The sequence below is a fragment of the Nylanderia fulva genome, unplaced genomic scaffold (assembly GCF_048542155.1).
Source record: "Nylanderia fulva isolate GAGA-0341 unplaced genomic scaffold, ASM4854215v1 Scaffold23, whole genome shotgun sequence".
In the NCBI taxonomy this organism is placed as follows: Eukaryota; Metazoa; Arthropoda; class Insecta; order Hymenoptera; family Formicidae; genus Nylanderia; species Nylanderia fulva.
The window spans coordinates 735,684-756,179 of NW_028190293.1; the positions used below are offsets into that span (position 1 = coordinate 735,684).

General features: G+C 33.9%; 3 protein-coding genes, 1 long non-coding RNA gene and 2 other non-coding genes across 8 annotated transcripts; 4 read left to right on the forward strand and 2 right to left on the reverse strand.

Moving 5' to 3' along the window:
- The first annotated feature begins 11,348 nt into the window (after window positions 1-11,348).
- On the forward strand, window positions 11,349-12,250 carry LOC114933381 (uncharacterized). The gene is made up of 3 exons (XM_029305916.1): window positions 11,349-11,624; window positions 11,783-12,052; window positions 12,134-12,250. Exons 1-3 carry the CDS (start codon window positions 11,352-11,354, stop codon window positions 12,248-12,250), a joined length of 660 nt encoding a protein of 219 aa, XP_029161749.1. The 5' UTR covers window positions 11,349-11,351.
- Window positions 12,251-14,723: 2,473 nt separating this feature from the next.
- On the forward strand, window positions 14,724-15,892 carry LOC114933411 (uncharacterized). Of its 3 annotated transcripts, none has more exons than XR_014924754.1 (3): window positions 14,724-14,949; window positions 15,029-15,108; window positions 15,231-15,892. It is a non-coding gene; the product is annotated as an uncharacterized LOC114933411 (long non-coding RNA). The 3 variants fall into 3 exon arrangements; XR_014924755.1 differs by having other exon boundaries at window positions 15,234-15,892; XR_003820055.2 differs by having other exon boundaries at window positions 14,724-14,928.
- On the forward strand, window positions 15,785-15,856 carry TRNAH-GUG (transfer RNA histidin (anticodon GUG)). Its single transcript has one exon. It is a non-coding gene; the product is annotated as a tRNA-His (tRNA).
- Window positions 15,893-16,352: 460 nt separating the features above from the next.
- LOC114933323 (uncharacterized) lies at window positions 16,353-19,299 on the forward strand. The gene is made up of 6 exons (XM_029305849.2): window positions 16,353-16,500; window positions 16,855-16,989; window positions 17,100-17,228; window positions 17,948-18,207; window positions 18,408-18,497; window positions 18,870-19,299. Exons 1-6 carry the CDS (start codon window positions 16,449-16,451, stop codon window positions 19,272-19,274), a joined length of 1,071 nt encoding a protein of 356 aa, XP_029161682.1. The 5' UTR covers window positions 16,353-16,448; the 3' UTR covers window positions 19,275-19,299.
- Window positions 16,755-20,437, reverse strand: Srp19 (signal recognition particle 19). Its single transcript, XM_029305935.2, has 3 exons — window positions 20,157-20,437; window positions 19,403-19,826; window positions 16,755-18,181 (listed from the first exon to the last, which is right to left on the reverse strand). The coding sequence occupies exons 1-2, from the start codon at window positions 20,195-20,197 to the stop codon at window positions 19,433-19,435; spliced, it is 435 nt and encodes a 144-aa protein (XP_029161768.1). The 5' UTR covers window positions 20,198-20,437; the 3' UTR covers window positions 16,755-18,181; window positions 19,403-19,432.
- Window positions 20,385-20,456, reverse strand: TRNAP-CGG (transfer RNA proline (anticodon CGG)). Its single transcript has one exon. It is a non-coding gene; the product is annotated as a tRNA-Pro (tRNA).
- Between the last annotated feature and the right edge of the window lie 40 nt (window positions 20,457-20,496).

Sequence of the window (20,496 nt, forward strand, 5' to 3'; positions counted from 1 at the left end):
CTTATAAGAAATGTTATTATATATTTATTTTGCTTACCTCACAGTTGCCCCTTTTTAGCACTCGCGAGAAACACGAATAATTATAATCCTTCGACACGGCACTCCCGATATAACACGTGAATCGTACTGTGTACCTGTAACAAAAAAATACATACAAATATATTAATAATTAATTAAAACTCGAAAAAATTCGTTCGAAAAGATATAGCTTTAGAATAAATAAGTATAATTCTTGAAAATTCGACTAGCGTCTTATCTCAATATCTAGATATAGATATCCGGTTGTCTTTATTTTAGCTTAATATTTTTTTGGCTTTTAAAAGATAGAACTCTTTTTCGAGTTTTAACTAAATTTTTTTTAATATTGATTATTACTGATAAGGAAAATGTAGGACAAAGTGATAATGAAGTTGGCATACTATCAACTTGTCCTTAGATATTTTCTTTTGTTTAATTGCCGGAACTATTTGTTTAAACTAGAGTCCTATATAGGACTCTATAGAAGTATTGAAAATAAAATTAGAAGTATTATCTCAATTATTTATGATCTTTCATTAAATGAAATACTAGCTTCACACACACAATTGTTTTCGATCTTTCAATTTGATTTCCGATTTTCTCGAGCGTAAATTCACATTCCAACCGTACCTTTTGTATATCGCGCTATTTCACACTTGGTTCATGGCCCTGGAAGTTAGCCTATTTGCGTTACCTCCGATAACACGAGAACAATGTCGGATTTTCGTCGATGCTTTACTGTATCTATGCAAGAGTGTCGCAGGAGGATAATAATACAATGCAGTCGCAAACACTAGCGCAGCTTTCGCTCGTATTCAGCTGCTTACTCGAGTAACAAATTAGATGACAGTATCAATATTAAATATCCATGTAGTCAAACAGATGATGAAAATATACATCATACATATTTCGAATTATTATTTTCCAATTGAGAAACTATAACGTATGCGAGCTGAGATTCAATTTCAATCCTCTTATTTAAATAGCAAGTGTCATCAGTACTATTTGAAAAATAAAATATTAACCGAGGGAAAAAATATTCAAAATGAGATCAATTTCCATTTAAATAGCAAAGATCGTGAAAGACTAAAATTTCATTACATATTTTTATCGCTTATAAAGCTTTTAAAGTACAGATCAAGCAACGTAACGATCAGATTTCATTAAGAAATTTTTATTAAGAAACAAAATAAATTTAAAATCGATTAAAACACTTTTAGGTGAAAAAATTATAAAATATAATATTTATATTTTTCTATTCCGGGCGATAAAGCATAAAGTTAAAACGATTATCGAACCTTTAAATGCTGATAAAAATTGTACGCGAACGAATTTTCCAGTTCTTTCACGTCGTGATGCTCCAAGTTCCGGCGAAGTGTTTCAGCTTCACCGAGAAGCTCTTTGAAGTCAAGTCTTTGCTAAAGTCACCGCGGAGGAAGACTGCCAAAGTGATAACCCGGAGTGTGAGAAACTTGCCTACATCCCGTACTTATGGTTAGACATAAATTGTTCCGTCTTCCCTATGCGTTTCCAAGTCTTGCGCCGTCGAATCTCCGTGAATTAACTACGAGAGAAGGATTGTCTTTCTCCTCTGATTAACACGATCCTTAATTCTATGTACACGATAAAACTCGTCTGCGATCAAAACTCGCAGACGCGCAGAATTGCAGAGAGCAAAATTTATTGTTAGACGAAAAAAAAAAAAAGAATTATAGTATGCAGTTTCGATGCTTCAAATTAGTATAACTTCTCTTAACTTGAAAGTAGATTGATTTAAATTTGATTGTATAAAAAAATTCTCTTGATAAAAGAAGAAAAAGTTTCGATTATAATATATAGTCATAAATTAAAATTATTAAGACCGTTATTTAAAGTCGAACGAAATACTTCTTGTTGAAAAAGCTTATAAGTAAAGACAGATTAAAAAGCGAGAAAAGTCGCACTACTCGATATCTCGATTAAATGTAAAATATAATAAAGGCATTAATATTGAACCATGTATAATTCTGCATCGTGCGTAAAAAAACTCGGTGGATTATTATAGAAATGTGGAGGAGAGAAGAGAATTGCGAGAGAAATATTTTAATCGCGTTCTAAATCAAAGCCGATGTGTATTAACGTGTCGGATAAGTTATTGGTTGTGGAAAAACTAAATTTAAATCTAAAACGCGCGACAATGTGTGTACGTGTGTGGGTAAACATATCAGCGTGTCGCAAATATCCCGGGAGGATGCGTCGCACGGCAGGATGGATAATCGATTAAGTCGGGGGTATATCCACTTATCCGCTTGCTCTCACACCCCGCAGAGCGCAAATTCCAGAATCTCAAAGAGGCTGATACACGAAGTACCACCTTAAGACGGGACGGATACGGCGCTCAATTTGCACGGATCCTTGGTTAAGCCTCCAAAGTGATAACCGATCCGCTAGATGCAGCCAGGAGTGGATCACGAAGTTCTATAACGCATCCCCATTACCCGCAACCCCTCGACATCGCTTCGACGAATAATTACTTCACTTACGTACACCACGTGTACTCAAGTTTATCCTTCTTTTGCATCTGCTTGCGTTTATTTACATCCCGAGTATAGCAAACTGACATCATTAAACGTCAAAATGACGTCATTTTGACGTCTAATGACGTACTTATGCTTGCTACCTGCGGGATGCAAAACGCGGAAATTGGAGGCAAAATCATCGGCAGGATGTCCTGTCTCGAATGAAATAATTACTGTGAAATAATCTGTCGTTAAAATTTCATGTGGAGATACACGATCCTACGTAGCGAAGTGGACTCGACGTTGGATATACGTGAAGCGCATGTTGCGAGGTGCATCTCCGAGAATTTCCGAGGAAACTTCCGCATCTACTTTCGCGAGGGAAAGGGTAGACGCACACGCACGAAGCGCCATCGTAATCTCAATTCAATTTGAGAGCTCGACGTTGCAGGAGTCCCTTTCGTGATAATCTCCGCCGGAAATACTAGACGCACACGGCCGAAACTTCGCGGCTCTAACGCGATTTTCAAGTAAATTTCACTCGTCGACACTGCCATTAGGACGACACGCCATGGCTCTTAGTCGAGAAGTATTCACGAGGATTCACCGTGTATATCTTAAGTTAAACTTGAAACGTTCGACAAAAGAGTTCATTTACGCCTTACGCCATTTTCCAGATTTTATTCCATCTCTCTTTCAATTATTATATGATCAATTGATAAACGATAAAATTTTATGTAAAGTATAAATGACTCTTGTAGAAGGAAACAATTTTTGATTCGTTAATATTAAAAAGGAGAGTCATTCTCATTTTTCTCAAATAAACGAGCACTTACCTTATTATGTAGTCAACATCTGGTTGCGCTTAAACTTGGATGGCAAAAGTTTCTGCAAAATAGACAGGTCCTCCAATGGTTCGTTATAAGGTCGGTCCTCAGCATCTTTCCTGAAATAATCCAGCATTGTATTCTCCCTCGAAAGAAATGAGATAATCAACGTATTAAACAAATGTTTATTACGCCGCAAAATCTTAAAAAAATCTGACGCTGCTCTTGGAATAATGTTATATTACACAGACAATTGTTACATACACACACACGCATACGCGTACGCATTGTTCAGAGATAGTTTGATAACAAATCTCGTTAGAAAGCGAGTAGCGGACTGATAGGAGACATCGCGAAAGAAAACGGACCGTCTTAAAAGTCCCGTAGCGAGGATCCTTTTAGCAAATTACGAAGTTATCGGAAAACTCTCTCGAAGGGGGACACGCCTCGCGGCATTATATTTAATAACGTCCAATAAACGTTACTCTCCACCGCGCTCTGCTTCCTTTTTCCCCTTCTCGCTCTCTTTTCTTTCCTTTTTTCTATTTTTTTTTTTTTTTTTTTTTTTTTGTTTGCCCCTCGTTCCATTCTTTCGCTCTACCTCGTCCCGTTTCCCCCGTTTTTCCACCTTTTTTCCCTTTCTTCCTCTCTTTCGGCATACCGCTAATATTCTTAGTTGCGTCATATTAAAACCATCGATTTCTCACGCCGCGATGTAACGTCTCCCGGGACAGATGACTCTCTTCTCTTCGCATCGTATACCAAAAAACCGATATCGACCACTTTCAGTCTGGACACGAGTCGAATAAACGGCTGCCATTAGCCATGAGAGTCCTGCGGCGTGGCACAACAGAAATTTGTACAGCCGATCCTCTCTCTCTCTCTCTCTGTTGCAAAGCATGTAGCTTTTATGTCGATTACATTAACACGTTGTCATACTGCGATATTTTATTTTCGCGGACACACGAATCCCTCGATCGTTTCACGCATGCAAATTGTCTCGTCGAAAATACATTGTCCCTCCCATTAGTTCGCGTTTCTCGCGCAATAATTTTGAAATTGCGTTGTAAAGATTGATTTTTAACACTATTTAAAAAAATGAAGTATTCTTCTTCTCTTTCTTTTCTTTTACTAAAGAAATTTCAATTTATCGCACGTGTCATTTATTGCTAATTACTTATTTCGAACGTAAGTTTCGCCCACTAATTAAATTTCTACATGTTACAATATGTTTTCGTTAATACTTATTAGTCTGTTAGAATCTCAACTGGACGAGGCGTGAATCAGATCAGAACACGCGGAACACAATTTTTTTTATTTGCTTGGTGTAAAACGAAGGGGTGTCGAGCCAAACGTTTAACACGACGTGTTGAAGACGGTCGTCGGGACGATGTTTTGACCATGTTAAAAAAGCGCGGAACGACTTTGCGAGCAAAAAGTCGCAAAAGCAGAGAAGTCATGCGAAACGGAACGTAACCGGTGCGCCAGGATGGGACAGCAGTGATGTGCAGTAAGTATTTATAGTATGGATTGTGTCTGCTTGGCAGTTCGCCATCAGATGAACGTCTACGGAGAGCCTCCCTATGGGAAGCGCAAGTAGCCGCGAGTGCTATTGATAACTATTGTCCTCTGCATTTATCCGCGAGTCGCCTATTCCCTCGCAATCCTTGAACTACCGTTAAAAAAAGAAAAAAAAAGAAAAGTTTCATCTCACTCGAAAAAGCGATGCACACATACATGTGCGCGGACATACATATATATATATATATATATATATATATATAGTAGACAGACAGTAGCGATGGTTTTCCCATGCCGGAGCTGCTGCAGCAACGAGAATGAATCACGATCGAGCCCGATACTCGTTCGCAAGCTCGACCTGGCTTTTATTAGACTGGCTGACACCGAGGATCACTGCCAAACTAGGATCGCGCGAACAATGGCTTCCACGTATCGGATCGACTGAACGAAAATAACCACGATTGCCCGCGCTTCTATCGTCCTCTTTTTATTTATTTTTTTTGTCTATCGAAGTTAGAAAGTAGAGGGAGAGATTGGCAATTTTTGTTCTTTTATATCTGAAGAGATCCGCCGTGGATGAACGAAATTTTAAGAAGTATATTTGCATAGTAAGCAAATTTAGGAAAAGAAAGGAGATGGAAGTGGATATCTCTGTCGCAGAAAACGGATTGAAGTGATACAGTACGGTTGATATTATGCTTTCAAGATGATGTCTCTGAAAATATTTGTCTCGCGTGTCCAGAATCCATCCCCTGTCTCTCTAAATTTCTCCATTCCTTAGCTTCTGAGATTCTCAAACGACCTTAAAACAGGGTTGTGTTTTACTCCCATCTCGTGCGTTCTGCACAATGCATGATATTTACGTATGTAAAGAATTTTTCTTATATATGCAATACATAAAAAAAGAGAAAAATATATTTGAATGACATAAAACACAAGGAGATAATCGAATCTTTTATTTCAGAAGAAAAGACTTTGCTCTAAGATGTGTCGAAAAAACAAGCTTGCACAATTTTATAAATTATAATTAATTTGTTTACAAGTAGCCACAACACATCATTGAAAAACTATCATGTAATAATCCTTTAACCTTATAACGCCGTTATATACAAGTAAAAAATCTTAAAGTAATATTTCTTGAAAAATATTTTATAACCCCTCTTTTCGTCACTCCTCTTCTTCTATAAAAAATTCTAAATGCGCCGTTGCTCCGACCTTTACCCGCAAGTGCAGCGCGGTGAGATGCACCATTGTTACCGTTTTAGCTTTTTTCATCGATTACCGTTACCCCAAAGAGAGTGAAGCTTAACGCCGAGGACCGTTCTTGTCTCGCGTGTCCCCCATATCCCCGGGATTAGACCTGGCTTTAATACCCGACGACAAGGGATTTCGACGGGTAATTGAATCAAGACACGCCGACACGCCGCGTTTAAAAGTTAAAAGTGTTTGCCCGGTCGCTATACAGATTTGTGTAATTTCGCTCGGGTCATTCGTGCGCGGTGGCCGACTCAATTAGAGAAACTAGATTCCAAAGCAATCCGGAATAGCTTCTTAATCGTATTGAGATATCAGTCGAGTTTCGCTTTAATTAAGTAAAGTGCTGACAAAATAATACGCTATCTCAAGTAAACGCGAGAAATCATTATACGGATTTTATTAATTATTAATATACCATATACATATAGCGCAAAAAAATAATAGATTTTTTTATAGTTGAAATCTTATGCTAATGGAATAGCATTTATCCTTTAATACAAAGTGGAGACTTTATTTAACTGATGGATCAAAATGCTTAAGAGTACAAGAAGTTGACAAATCGCTGAATGAAATTCTAAAAGAACGGTTACATAATATATAATGTTAAAATAATTATTCTGTAAGATGATCCTGATTATTCAGTTTGCAGAAATTGTATCGTACGCAATCATGTTTCATTTACATATTTCATACATTCGCGATTTAGTATACATATTTGCAATCGTAGATAGATACATATGTAATTTGCAGAAGAATTGACAACCAAAAAAATCTGCGAAACTGACAACAGAAAAAAATTGCAACATATTATGTAATGTGTAATTGACACCAATATTTACAAAATGCAGGAAAAACGAAATGCGAGAATCTTTTTTTAAGGAAAATAAATATAATTTTAAAAGTTAGTTGTAATTTTCATTTAAAAAAATATGCGAAGACTGATATCATATATTTAATGTATATAAATATACGAGATAAAATAACAAATAAATAATCATAATTTAATGACCCTGGTTTCCAAAATGATAACACGACAACAACTATTTTATAGGTAAATATGCGCGCAGACGACGACATTACCGTCAACCCCTTTGATACGCGAGCTAGCACACACATGCATGTTAATTCTTTCTGACTGACAAAACCGGAAGCTATGCCCCCTTTTTGTGTCAGCTGGCCCGTACTTAGACGTGTCGATTCGGCGAGATCCGGGTTTTGATCTATCGCGCGGAAAGGATCCGATCGCCCTCAACCAAGTTGTCCGTGTATTCACTGTCGAACCCACTGATCGGATGGATGAATCTCGCTCGCGTGTGTACGTATCCGTGTGGCTTGTACTCGTCCGTAAAAATATCGAACAATTTCGAGACTGCGCATATATGTACGTGCACTTGTACAAAGGGAGATATACATATATACACGTACGTATATGTGCAAACAGTAACGATATTTTGTCAACGTGTCAAGATTCACCAGCGAGATGATTAGTGGAAACGCAATCAATGTTTTATTGCGATGCCTCGCGAAAAATTAAAAACGACATTGATACGTCATAACAGATATCGAAATCGCGTCTCTTTTTAGGAACAGAAATCATAATATACCGATGATATAAAAATATTGTGTAATAATAATAATAATGAAAAATTATAAAAAGAATTAAAATGCATTAATAATATCCGCACAGCTTGAGCGAGTCATATAATATTAAAGATATAAAAATATTATATATAACCAACAATAATAAAATGAGTAAAGAGTTAAAACGCAACCGACTGCATTAATATCGACATTCATTCCACACAGCTCGTCTAGCATTGAAGCGAGCCCCATGGATGATCCGTGCAACCTACAGCCGAGCAAAGTATTTAACGTGGGCGAGAAAGGTAGGTAGGTCACACAGGCTCTGTAAAAAGCCGCGCGCACATGCATACGTGTGGATACATAATTCGCAAGGCGATTTTCCCGGCGCGGCGCCACGGCCTCAAAGGAGCAACCAGGTGAAGTGTATATTCCGTACTCGGCGCGAGGCCACCTTCGCGCACGCACGAATAGTCAGGTGGCATCGGCGCGCAAAGCGGTTATTTTTAGTTCAATTTGTCGCTCGAACGGTACCATAAAGCCGAGCACGTTATACTTTTACATATATATATATATATATATATATATATATATATATACATACATGTATACGACACTCATGGCGAAGAGGATGGAAAGAGAGGGTGAGGTTCACCTCGTATATGCAGTGTTTGCTGTTATTTAAATCTAAATAAAACAGATGATCACATCTAGATACGGTTTTTCGTCATCTTTATATAAAATAGATATTATCTTTATCTGCATAATTTGATTTAGGGCCACAACACATATATAAAAATACTTGAGCAGTAAAAGATAAAAACTTATAAATAAAAGTATGAATATATGTTTTCATATCTCTTTTATAATTTAGATATATTTAAAACGAAATCATCTTTCTCATCTAAAATAAATTTACATATTTAACTGATCTTTATCTAACTAGTTTTAAAAACATCTAAACACTACATATATGCGGGATTTTACGTAAATGTGTGCGAATAAACGCCGGGGTCGTTAAAAGCGTCAACTAGTTACAGCGCGGTGAAACTTTCGCTTTGCGCGCGCGACAGTTTTAATGCGCAGGAACGCGTGCGAAGGGATTACTTTGTAATTCCATGAAAAGCAAATTCCCATCATCATCGGGCATAAAGATGTCCCACCCCCGTCCACCCTCGTTTACGGCCCCCTGGCCCGCGACGGTCCCCCGGGAGCCGAACGTTGCGAGGATTAACTCTTAACTGTACTGACGTTGTGGTGCGAACTCCCTCGACCGTGTAACCGTATTAAAAGTTGGAGAAGCTGTTTTACGAACATTTCCGAAGAAAAGGATTCCCGCGAAATACATAATTTACTAAGTCTATATGAAAGAGTATCTCAAGAGAACCGCGGACATATAATTACTTGTTTGTTTCAACATCGCGTTTATACGCTGACCCTAAAATATTTCGGGCAAATGTTTATATTTTAATATAGTAAATATTCTGCTAATGGAAAAATAATCTTTAAGTATATAAATCGTTGAATAAGTCTTGCAATACGCTTAAATTGCAAATCACAAACTTCCTATATAAATATCTGTTCTTTCAATAGAAAACGCAATTTCAAGTAAGCAAATGATTAGTTAAATTTAAAGGAAAAAGTGTATTGATCGTGTATATATAATGTGTAATGGAAATTATTTTGAGATTGTAAAAATAAAACTGTATTGTAAAACTGATTTATATATAGTGACAAGAAATGTATCTTCTTCAAATTGACATCACAAAATTGTATGCTAATCATTTTGACATTATAGTATGTATTTATATATATTAATCTGAATAAAAACGAGAAATAAAGTATTTCGATTACGAGATGACAGTAAGCCATCTCCAAAAGAAAATCCATGTAATAAGTTATAGCCGTTATTAATATATCCGTCGACAACATATTCTAGTAGATATAAATGCAAGAGGAGAGATTTGAATTGTAAATTTTATCATCACGAATATTCGAAAAACTTGAGATAAAAACTATCATTACCTTTGTTTTATCATAAACAAAAATTCTGTCGAAGAGTAGAGACCCAAGTAGCAAACGTATGACGTCATTAGACGTCAAACTGACGTCAGTTTGCTACTTGGGGAGTCAGTCGGCCAGTTTTCTCTCCGGGTGGGGTTTCTGATTGGTTTCCGCGGTTTTTTTTTTCTCTTTCTCTTTCTCTCTCGACGCATCTCTACGAACGTTTACGCGTGCATAGGCCTTCGCGGCGAGGCGCGAATCAAAATCAATAAGCCGATTATTGGTCGCGCACAGCGGAGATTACGTCGCTTTGAATTGACACCGCCGACGCGCGAGTGCGATTCAATCCCGCAGGCTTTCCGCGACAGGCGGACATCCGTCCTAGTTTCTTTTTTTCCACCGGGAGTCGACGCGAAAAGCAAAATGGCGCACGCTCTCAACGCTCTGACCTCGCGCGCTTTCCCTTCATCCCCTCGTTCTCGCGAAACAAACTCGACATTCGTATTCAAATGGCTATGAAAGACGCAACCGGCTCTCGTTTTCCGCGTAATTTCACCGCCTTCCACCGAGCAAGCGTATAATACGCATTTACCACGTACGAAAGAATTTATCAATAGCGGCGCGAATATGTTTAACGCTGATGTTAGCGTCAGAACTTGTCGTTGCGCGGCGCCACCGTACGAAGAGATTACAATAGCCATAAAACTATAAATTTATATTTATTTAAATAGCGCACTCCCACATTGGAAACGAGAAGATGGTCATAGACAATAAAAGATAATAGAAAGTCAATCTTCTTATTTCTAATGGAAACTCGCGATAATACTAAGAAACTAAGAGAGCAATAATATCGAAAGAAGTTTATTAGAAATTATTTGAAACTTATATTGCATGAAAAATCAAATTTAGAATGCGAAATTATTTTTTTATAATTGTAAAGAGAAAAATGCTTCTATATATTTTGCATCACTTGGCATTATAATGACAATATACTTAAATAAACTCTCTATATAATTATATGGTAAAACAATAATAATAAACTGTTTTTAATTATTTCATTACATGTTTAAATATATTTAACAAACAATAAATAGACTGTTTTAAATATATTTCAATATGTGATGAAATAATCAAAAACAGCTTATTTATTGTTTTACCGTATATAATTAGATAGTTTATTTAATTATATTCCTGCGTTAAATTTCATTATGTTGAACATGACGAACAAAAGAGAGCAGTAGTATTTGATGTAACGAGAGACAAACATCAGATAGTTTTTCCAATTAGATTATAATAGTAAACATTTTTAATTCCCAAAATTTTCAGTTTGGCGATATATAAAGATCCTCGAATAATTTTCTCATTGTAGAAAACGTTATTTTAATCGCGAAGATCTCAAGAAATTTAATAAACCCATTAAAGAACATAAAATTTATAAAAAATCAGGTTAGAGATTTTATGTAATATTAAACTCGATTATTCTCGCAGATTTCTCAAGATTTCATTGTAGATTATTACTAAAGACGCACGAGATATTCTAATCTTTTTAATAGATGGATATGTGTCTGATATAATCTTATTTAATTTTATTTAATAATTTCTATTTTCTCTGAAAAAAAAGTTTGACAAGATACAGTTTGGCAAAATGGGTCAAACTATGGGTAGAATGCCTGAAACATGGCAAGGTCTCCTGGAGGAGAAAGATCGTGTTTTACACTGGAGTTCCGAAGTGTTGGCAAGAGTGCAGGATAATGTTACGAACGAGGATACGTTCTTGATGGATTATGATGACGACAAGGTCAACGGTAAAATCGATACGTGGATTAAAACTAATCAGACACGAGTTGATGAGACATTCAATAAATACGCAAACGCGCCGGATTCACTAAAAAATGTAATCAAAACTGGAATTGAAAAGGTGATAAATTTTATTTTTCCCAGAATCTAGACTTCAGTAAAGATTAACATTTTTAGTATTAAAAAATTTTAGATTTTTTTAAATTATATATATTTATAAAATAAGAAATATTAAATATATGTAGCAAAATTATTTTGTTTTTACCGCGTAATATATAGCTTATCGAAGAAGTACGAACAAAAATGCGGAAAGACTATCAAAATGCGTATAACGATATAAAAAAGTTTAATAAAAAAGTGGACCAATTGGGCGCGGAAGAAAGAAAAATTCACGCCGATATACAAAAGTTAGAGGAGGAATGCGCGGGAGATGTGCAAAAATTTCAAAAGAAATTTGGACCGTTGAGAATAAAAGTTTTCGATAACTTGAGAACCGGCGAAAAAATGATATTCCAAGACAAAAGATTAAAAACTGATTTCACTAAAAAGGTATAAGTGGTTTTATAGATGCAATTTCTATCTTCTCACAGCAATTCGCGTAAAATTTAATAGTGTTTCTTCATTTTTAAGGCATACGACGTTGATCACAAATATTCTGCCGATTGTACGAAACGGATCGATAAAATGCTCAAAGATTTCGAGAAGAGCGCGATAAAATATGAAACGCGCAATGATAATGACGACTAATTATATAGAATATCTTGAAATCATTAGATTTACAAACTTTCACTTATTTAGAATTTATTTTTTTTTAAAGAAAATGTCAAAGTATAAAAAATACAGTCTTTAAATAATTAATAATTGAAATTCGAAGATTTAAATTTCAGGAAAAAAGATAGGAAAAAAGGGAGTAATATTTTTCAATAAATTTTTAATAATTTTTTAATTTTGAACAAATTTAATAGATATATAAAATTGCTTAATTATAAAGATATATATATTTATGTTGTATTTTAAAGGAAATTAAAAGAACGCATTAAATAATGATTTCTTTGAGATTTTCATACAAGAAATAAAACTATAAGAACTCCAATAATTCTAAAAACATTCTGTATATAGCTCTCAGATTTCTCTCTCCTTCCTGAATCGCGTCATATACATATATTTATTCGACTTCGAGATGTGATCGACTTATCCGTACTCAATGTCATCAATACTACAGAATGATCTTCGGGATCCTCCAAACGAAATATTTTCACACGCGTGTTCGTGATTTTCTCTAACGATCCTACGATAAGCACACACTCGGAACGAGAATAACGAGAACAGGAAAGAGAGGCAAGACGACACCAAACCCTGTTATCAGCTTATTATTAGTTGAGGTAGGCTCTCCCGGAGACCCTCGTGATCGGGAAAGCATGATGAAGCAAGTGGTTTTATACAGCTCTTACGTTAGACGCCTACGCGACGTTCCAGGAACGTGTCGTTTTTGTGATGTACCATTTAAGGTACCGCGATGACACACTTGTGTACTATAATTCAATATCAGAATTATTTTTAACCACTCAGCAAAATTTCCACATGAAAGAATCAATGACATTATTAAATCATTTTACATTCAATTACTACATCGATTGAGAAGGAAACTATTTTAAGAAGATTTTTCAAAATATTTGACACTCTCTTTTAATATGTATACTTTTAGGGCAAATGTAATAGAATTTCTAATACTTAAATATGGTGTGTGTATTATTTAACTTTTAAATATGATAAATTTAAGCCAAATATGTATTGATGGAACTCCTATCTTTAATAAAATTTTCAAAATTTAATGCTTTCATTATAGCTTGTATTAAAGGCAATATGATTTGCAACGCTCAAATTATACCGCTCTTCATCTATCTGATGTATCGTATGATTTTGACCCTATTTGAAAGCTGTATATAATACAATTTACACATTGATAACCAAATTCTCATATATCACTTTTCCATGTGTATGTAATGTGAATATGATGATATTACACAATATAAAAGAACAGAATAAAATCTAGTTTATAAAAAGTAATAAAAGTAAAATAAAATGATGATAAATATTTATAAATTAAAATATATATTTTAGTAATTGAAAAACGAAATATATTTAAATATCCACTACACAGATTCTAAGAATAAAAACCACTACAAATAATTAATAAAATTTATTCACGGGGCTATAAACTTTATTCATATATAAAATATAATAATGATTCTTTCCAATCTGCAATTTCTGCGAAAATTTGGATATATGAAAAATTACTGATGGAAAAATAATATCCTGTTTTGAAAATATTTCCTAACCGTCAAAGTAAATCGATACGAGCCTGAATGCGATTGATGTACGCGCCGCCGCGCTCTCGAGATGACATTTAACGCAATGGCCGACAATCATAGACACAGCATAGCAACGAAAGAGATAGTGATACCTACTATGTCTTTTTCTATCAGATAAAAGGCGCAAATATTTTTACACCATTTACGCTCACATTTAGAAAAGAATAGCGAGCAAAAAATAGCTTTATTTCTTTTTTTTTATTCGAACAGATATCTTCCATTTACAAATGCAAATTTGGTAAAAAAGCAATCTATATATATTTCTTACAACTTAAAATAACAGAATAAATGTGCGCCATTCTTCACTTTTATATTAAAAAGAATATTTTTAAAAAATAATATAAAGTTTATTTGAACTGGAATATTTGTTAACAGAAATCAGCTTATTAAAAAGAGTTAATTTGCTAATTAAATATTATAATAAAAATATGTTATATAAGAATTAAAATAATAATACTGAAAGTAAATGTTATAATATTTTAAATTCAAAAAATATTTTTTGACAGAAATCAGCTGATAGCTGTCAAAAAATATTAATCTTGTTCGAGGACAACGATTTCTACGAAAGAGTACTATCCCCGAAACGTATAATCTCTCTTATTGTCACTATATATAACACTTGTCACTGCAATTGCAATGTATCAATAATTCGCTGAGAAGTGCATCGCGAAAATCATACACGAATCACGGTTGATAATACAGAGATATATACCGACTGTCAAACACTATTCAAAGTAACAATACCTCGTACGATAAATTATCGATTACCGACTGTGGCGATAACTATTGGCGACATCTATCAGTGGCGATATATAATATAGAATCTATCTTCGCCATTTTATGTTTACCCTTCTACACTCGGGATTGCATTGTCGTCTACATTTTCAATGAAATATACGAAAATCGATGTTGTAACGAAATATCGCAAAAGTGATAACGAAAACGTGATTAAGTAATCACAGAGTGCATGAAACAATTAAACAATTGGTAATGCAAATGTAACAAGTGCACTCACCAGTGATGAATCCTAGAGAGGGGTGGAGAGGAGGAGGGGTAGCTTTTTTCTTTCTTCCCGTAATCCAATAATAATCTTTGAGCTGATGAAGCACCATATAATATACTGACTATATGCTAATTTCTTTTAACTTCACAGACACTTGCGGATTCACTCCACTTTAGGCTGATCGAAAGACATACAAATCACTTAATGGACACTCGCGGCACTTGCATCAGGTAAGTGCATATATCCGATCGATGCACGGATTGATCGCATATTATCGTCGTTCGGGCCTTGCTCTTACGTTCCACTATTCCCTCTTGATCTATATCGCGAATATAATACTATCTGATTCCAGCAGGATCGCGAATCACTCACAAAATTCACTCAAAATGCATACCACCGACACGATTGCGGACACGAAGACGAAGTTGAGGCGCGTAACTGACTGAATCTCGCGTTTGAATATCTTGAGTTATTGAACTCGCGCTGTGATTGGCCGAGCGTCACGCCGTAATCTTAAGTAACGCTGAGCTGTCATTGGCCAAGCGTCGCGTCGTAATCGTAAGTAGCGCTCAGCTGTTATTGGCCAATCTTCGCGCCTAAATTTTAAACGAGCCTAAATTAATCATCCTAAATGTTTAAATTTCGCTAATGATACAAGAGCGTGAGATATCCGCAAAATGTAAATAATCTCGTTTTGTTTCGAAAAATGGAAAAATCTTGCACGAATAATATTCCAATAAAAATTTGCTGCATATTCAAAGATTTCAGAGATATCTATCCTTTTCATCTGAATTATATGCGTGCGATTATTTCTTCTACAATTGCACACGTATTTAGAAATACTCGATATATATGTCATGATAGTGTTATCATTAAAAATCTAATTCGTTTACACGACCTTCGGTAGCCGTGATCGTCTAGTGGTTAGGACCCTACGTTGTGGCCGTAGTAACCCAGGTTCGAATCCTGGTCACGGCAATGTATAAAAACATTGTCACGGCGAAGGTATTTTTTTTATCTTATAACATTAATTAAAAAATTTTAATTTAATCAGCATAGGAGAAGCAATATATCGCGATAAAAAGAAAAATCTTTTTAAATATTTAATTTTACACAAAATATTGACTGTCAAAATTATATTTAGAATTGTCATTCGACGTCTAATTTTAAATTATCATTTACGTATATAAAATATTATATATATATTGTGCAATTTTATCAGTGGAATAAATTCGACGAAAATTATGAAAGCGTAATACAATAAGCTTATTTAAACGCGCAAGTCAAAAACAGGTATATTATTGCAATCGTTCCTTGAATATAATTGTGACTCAATATGTCATGGACATGACATTATGCAAGCGGATTGCACTTGGTAAATTAAAACGCGAAATTGCATTAATGATGTCAGAGAAGCAGTTTAAAAAAACAATAATCTGCAAATTGTGCACAATGTCAACTATTATAAATAAAGATCCAACTGTGCCTCTTATGACAGTACAGTGCAGGATCACGTATACGATTTATATCCGATTTTTTTCTTACTTTTGTTACAAATTTATTAAACGACATGGCTGTTCGACATCGAGTTCTATGGTTAATTGTTACTCTTTACTATATTGGTTCGTATATATAAATATCTTTTTAATTAATTCAATTATTTCAATAACTCTATTCAATCTAGAATGTTTTTACTAAAACAATCCTAAGTAATCAAAGAAGGAATTCTTAAAAATAATTTAAAGTTTTTAAATAAGATATTTGTATCATACAAATGTTCTTTATACTATAGTCTACTTAAAACATTTTAGATATATCTATATAATTATTAATCTAATTTTTATATCTAATGGTATTTGTAATGAATTTATATATCTTATAAATATATAATTTATATATTCTTTAATGGATTTTTAAATCTAGCAATATTTTTTAATGAAATAATTAATGTATTAATTAATATGGTATATTTATAGCAACGACAGCTCACTGCACCCTGTTGAACATAAATGATGCTGAATCTTGCGACTTGCTGTGTAAACAATGTAACACATCTGCAGTATTTACAGATGACCGCTGTGAATGTAACTTATCTGACAATAATGATAAAGGTATTATCACAATCACAAGTTCCTAATATTTTACAAAGATGGGCTGCGCAGAAATAATTTCCAAGAAAATAGCATACATTTTACATTCATTCATTGATATATAATTTTAGGAGCAGAGTGCATACAGCGCATACAGAGAGAAATTGAAGCAATCGATCTGAATATACTTTCTGAGGATTCCACGGATGAGGAGCGAGGCGTGCGCTCTATTTTAAAATCCAGACATCGTCTCAGAATGGGTAAGACAGGAGTAACTGTGTGTAAAGCATTTCAATCTTCTATATTTACCTAATTGTAAGTCTTCATATAAGTGTGTCACGTGTATGCTCTCACTTCGCTCTCAATTATATATCGAATAACATATTGCCATAAAATATCAAAAAATATAAAAAGACGAAACAATCTAAATTAATTTATTTGAAAACGTTTCTATCTGAAAATAGTTTGACTCAATTTTATAATATATAAATATATTATAAAATTATATATTATAATCAATTATATAATAATATATTTATATATTATAAAATTGTATAAGTAATTTAATAATGCACAAGTAATTTTTTGTTTATATATAGAAGATTAACTATTAATTAAATATCCAAATACGCGAGAAATACAAAAATGCAAGACATTTGATTAAGAAAGACTACGAGAATTGAAACGTCTTCTACATATTTGAATATGATCGGTCTCCAATATTTAAAGTAAAGACTAGCGAATTGCCTTGTAGGAGATGCCGACAAAGTGGCACAGTATTTTATCAATGAAGGACCAGTGGTTGGTCACTCCCATTTTATCAAAGCATTCAATGCGGCTTATGATAGCGATTCTGCAACAAATTCATTTTCGGGTGTCCTCGACGAGACAAAGCAACCCGAAAATGAATTTTACGGTGAAATATCGTTAAATAGTCCGATTTCTTGGAATACATGCAACTCTTCATTGTACATGATAGAAGAGGCCGGATCACGTCCAGCTATATCCGATGCAGAAATCCCAATCATTGGAATGATACATCCAGCTCTCAGCTATTCAGCAAACATATACGATGCAGCAAGCCCAGTGGTGGGTTCGATTATCCATCATCCTTACAGACACGGGTCCCACCATCGTTTGCATAAAACGGATAGTCTTCCGGTACTTTTGCACAATTTATTTAGCCATCATCGTTGGTCACCTGGTCATCGTCCTGTACATTATGGCAGAAATTCTAACGTAAGTAACGTCTAATAGAAGAATTTACAATCCCCCCTTCCCCCATATAATAAATTTCACTGAACGCTCATTCTCAATAAATATAAATTTAAGTTGAAATATGCAATTATGAAATATAATTTAATATTATAAATAATATATATATATAATAAAAATTTAATTAAATATATCTTTTAAGTATATCTTTTTAATCATTACAGGATAAAAATCCAGTTTTAATCAGTCAACCATATGAAAATGATGGTAGTTCTACTGCTTCTAAAGAATTTTCTACTGCCCAAAGTAATACTGTAAGTTTCATAATAATATAATAAATATAAGTGTTTAGTTTCATTAAAAAATATATAATATATTTCACAATTAGAATATTAATATACAGATTTTTTGATAAATTTTTGAAAATTTTTAAGTTTTCTTTAATAAAATTGAAAAGTGATCAGAAAATTTGTCATTAAAATTAAGTTCCAGAATCATTTAACATTTTGATATATATTCACATCAAATTGTAACACTTTGTATATTGATATATTGTGTTACGATACTCTGTATATTGATGCACCTCATGAATAATTATTTGATATATTAAAATATATTAAATACAATTATCTCTTGGTTTGTAATAAAACAAATCAAAATTATATATCAAAATTTATCTTTTTCAGGATAAACCTGTTGATCAAAATGTTGCTGCAAACATTCCCAGATTATTTAAACCAACGTATCATTCTATAACACCATATTTCTTCGATGCAAATGCAATGTATGAACCGATACAATATCCACCCTTTAATATTCCATATACTTCTTATCATAATCCCTTGATGGAAGTACTTCATCCTATAACTGAGGAATATATTGTCCAACCAGGATATATACCACAATATGTACATGGTATATCAGATCCACTAATTACTGCGCCTAATCCAAACTCTTACTGCACGAATAATGCCAATGCGGAACAGAAAGATGAAGTTTCAACTGACAAAACTGTATATTCCAATAATAAGGTAAAGCAATCTAATGATGTAAATAATATCATCAATGCAGAAAAAAATGAAAATAATTAGTCATATTAAAATAATATAAATTAAATGCATTGTCTTTTAAATTGTCTAAAACCTCAATTTCTTACTATTATTATATTACATTCATACAACAAACAATTAATGTTTCACATAATGAAAGAAATATGCACCATGTGACAAATGATTCCACATCCTCTTCTTTATCTCCTTCCTTTGCCTTTTCCTTTCTTTGATGTTGATGCGGATGGCTGCGATGCTTGCTCGCTAGAACTTTGTTTACCCTGACGAGTCTTTAACTTTGGAATTGTGGTTCCAATATATGCCAAGAGAGAATCTCTAGTGGGAAACTCGGATCGTATCGGTGTACCATCGTCGTTTTTCAATTGTACGCGAATACGACCGCGAAACAGAGGTTCCTTGCTACGTTCTTTGGGATGTAGCTTGTTCTCGACGCCTACGTTAAAACCTGCTGCTACCAACACATCCCGTATTTCCTGATGCGTTGGATTCTCCACACATTTGTCCTTGACCAACTTTCGTCCGTCTTTTAAACTCCTCTTATTGTTCAAATATATTGGATAAATACACACCCATCTGTAAAAGACGACATGTCATATGGTAAATTCAAAATGCAAAAATTTATGTTAACAAATGTGAAATATTAAAAACAATTTGTATTATTTTTTAAACTGGCGTAATTTTTGATAAAAAAAAACATCTAAACTTTTGTAACTTATTTAATTCTCATTTAATTTTGACATTATAAATGTCATTCAGATTGACATTATAGGTTAACATGATATGTAACATATTTTATAAGCTGTAAAAAAGAAAATGTGAAAATATGAAATTATTCTATTTAAAATATGTATATACGTATACATATTTGAACATATATTTCTTATAGTGCTATTATTGACTTGCCTTTCGCGTTCGCTATGATTTTTCGAAGGATTCCACGACATGTCGTTGCATGTGCTTCAAAACATCTGTCATCTGTAGCGCGTCTTCCCGACTGCAAATCTGTACTTACAATTTTAAAACATATTCGTATTTGTACGTGAGATTTATATGCGTAATAACATCATTGATAAAATATTTAGTAAAAGAATAAAATATTAAATTAATAGATGCAGCAAAAATTTCGAACTTGGGCTCGTCCGGGATTTGAACCCGGGACCTCTCGCACCCGAAGCGAGAATCATACCCCTAGACCAACGAGCCATGTAATGAAACCTTTCGAATACAAACCTCAAGTTGTAGC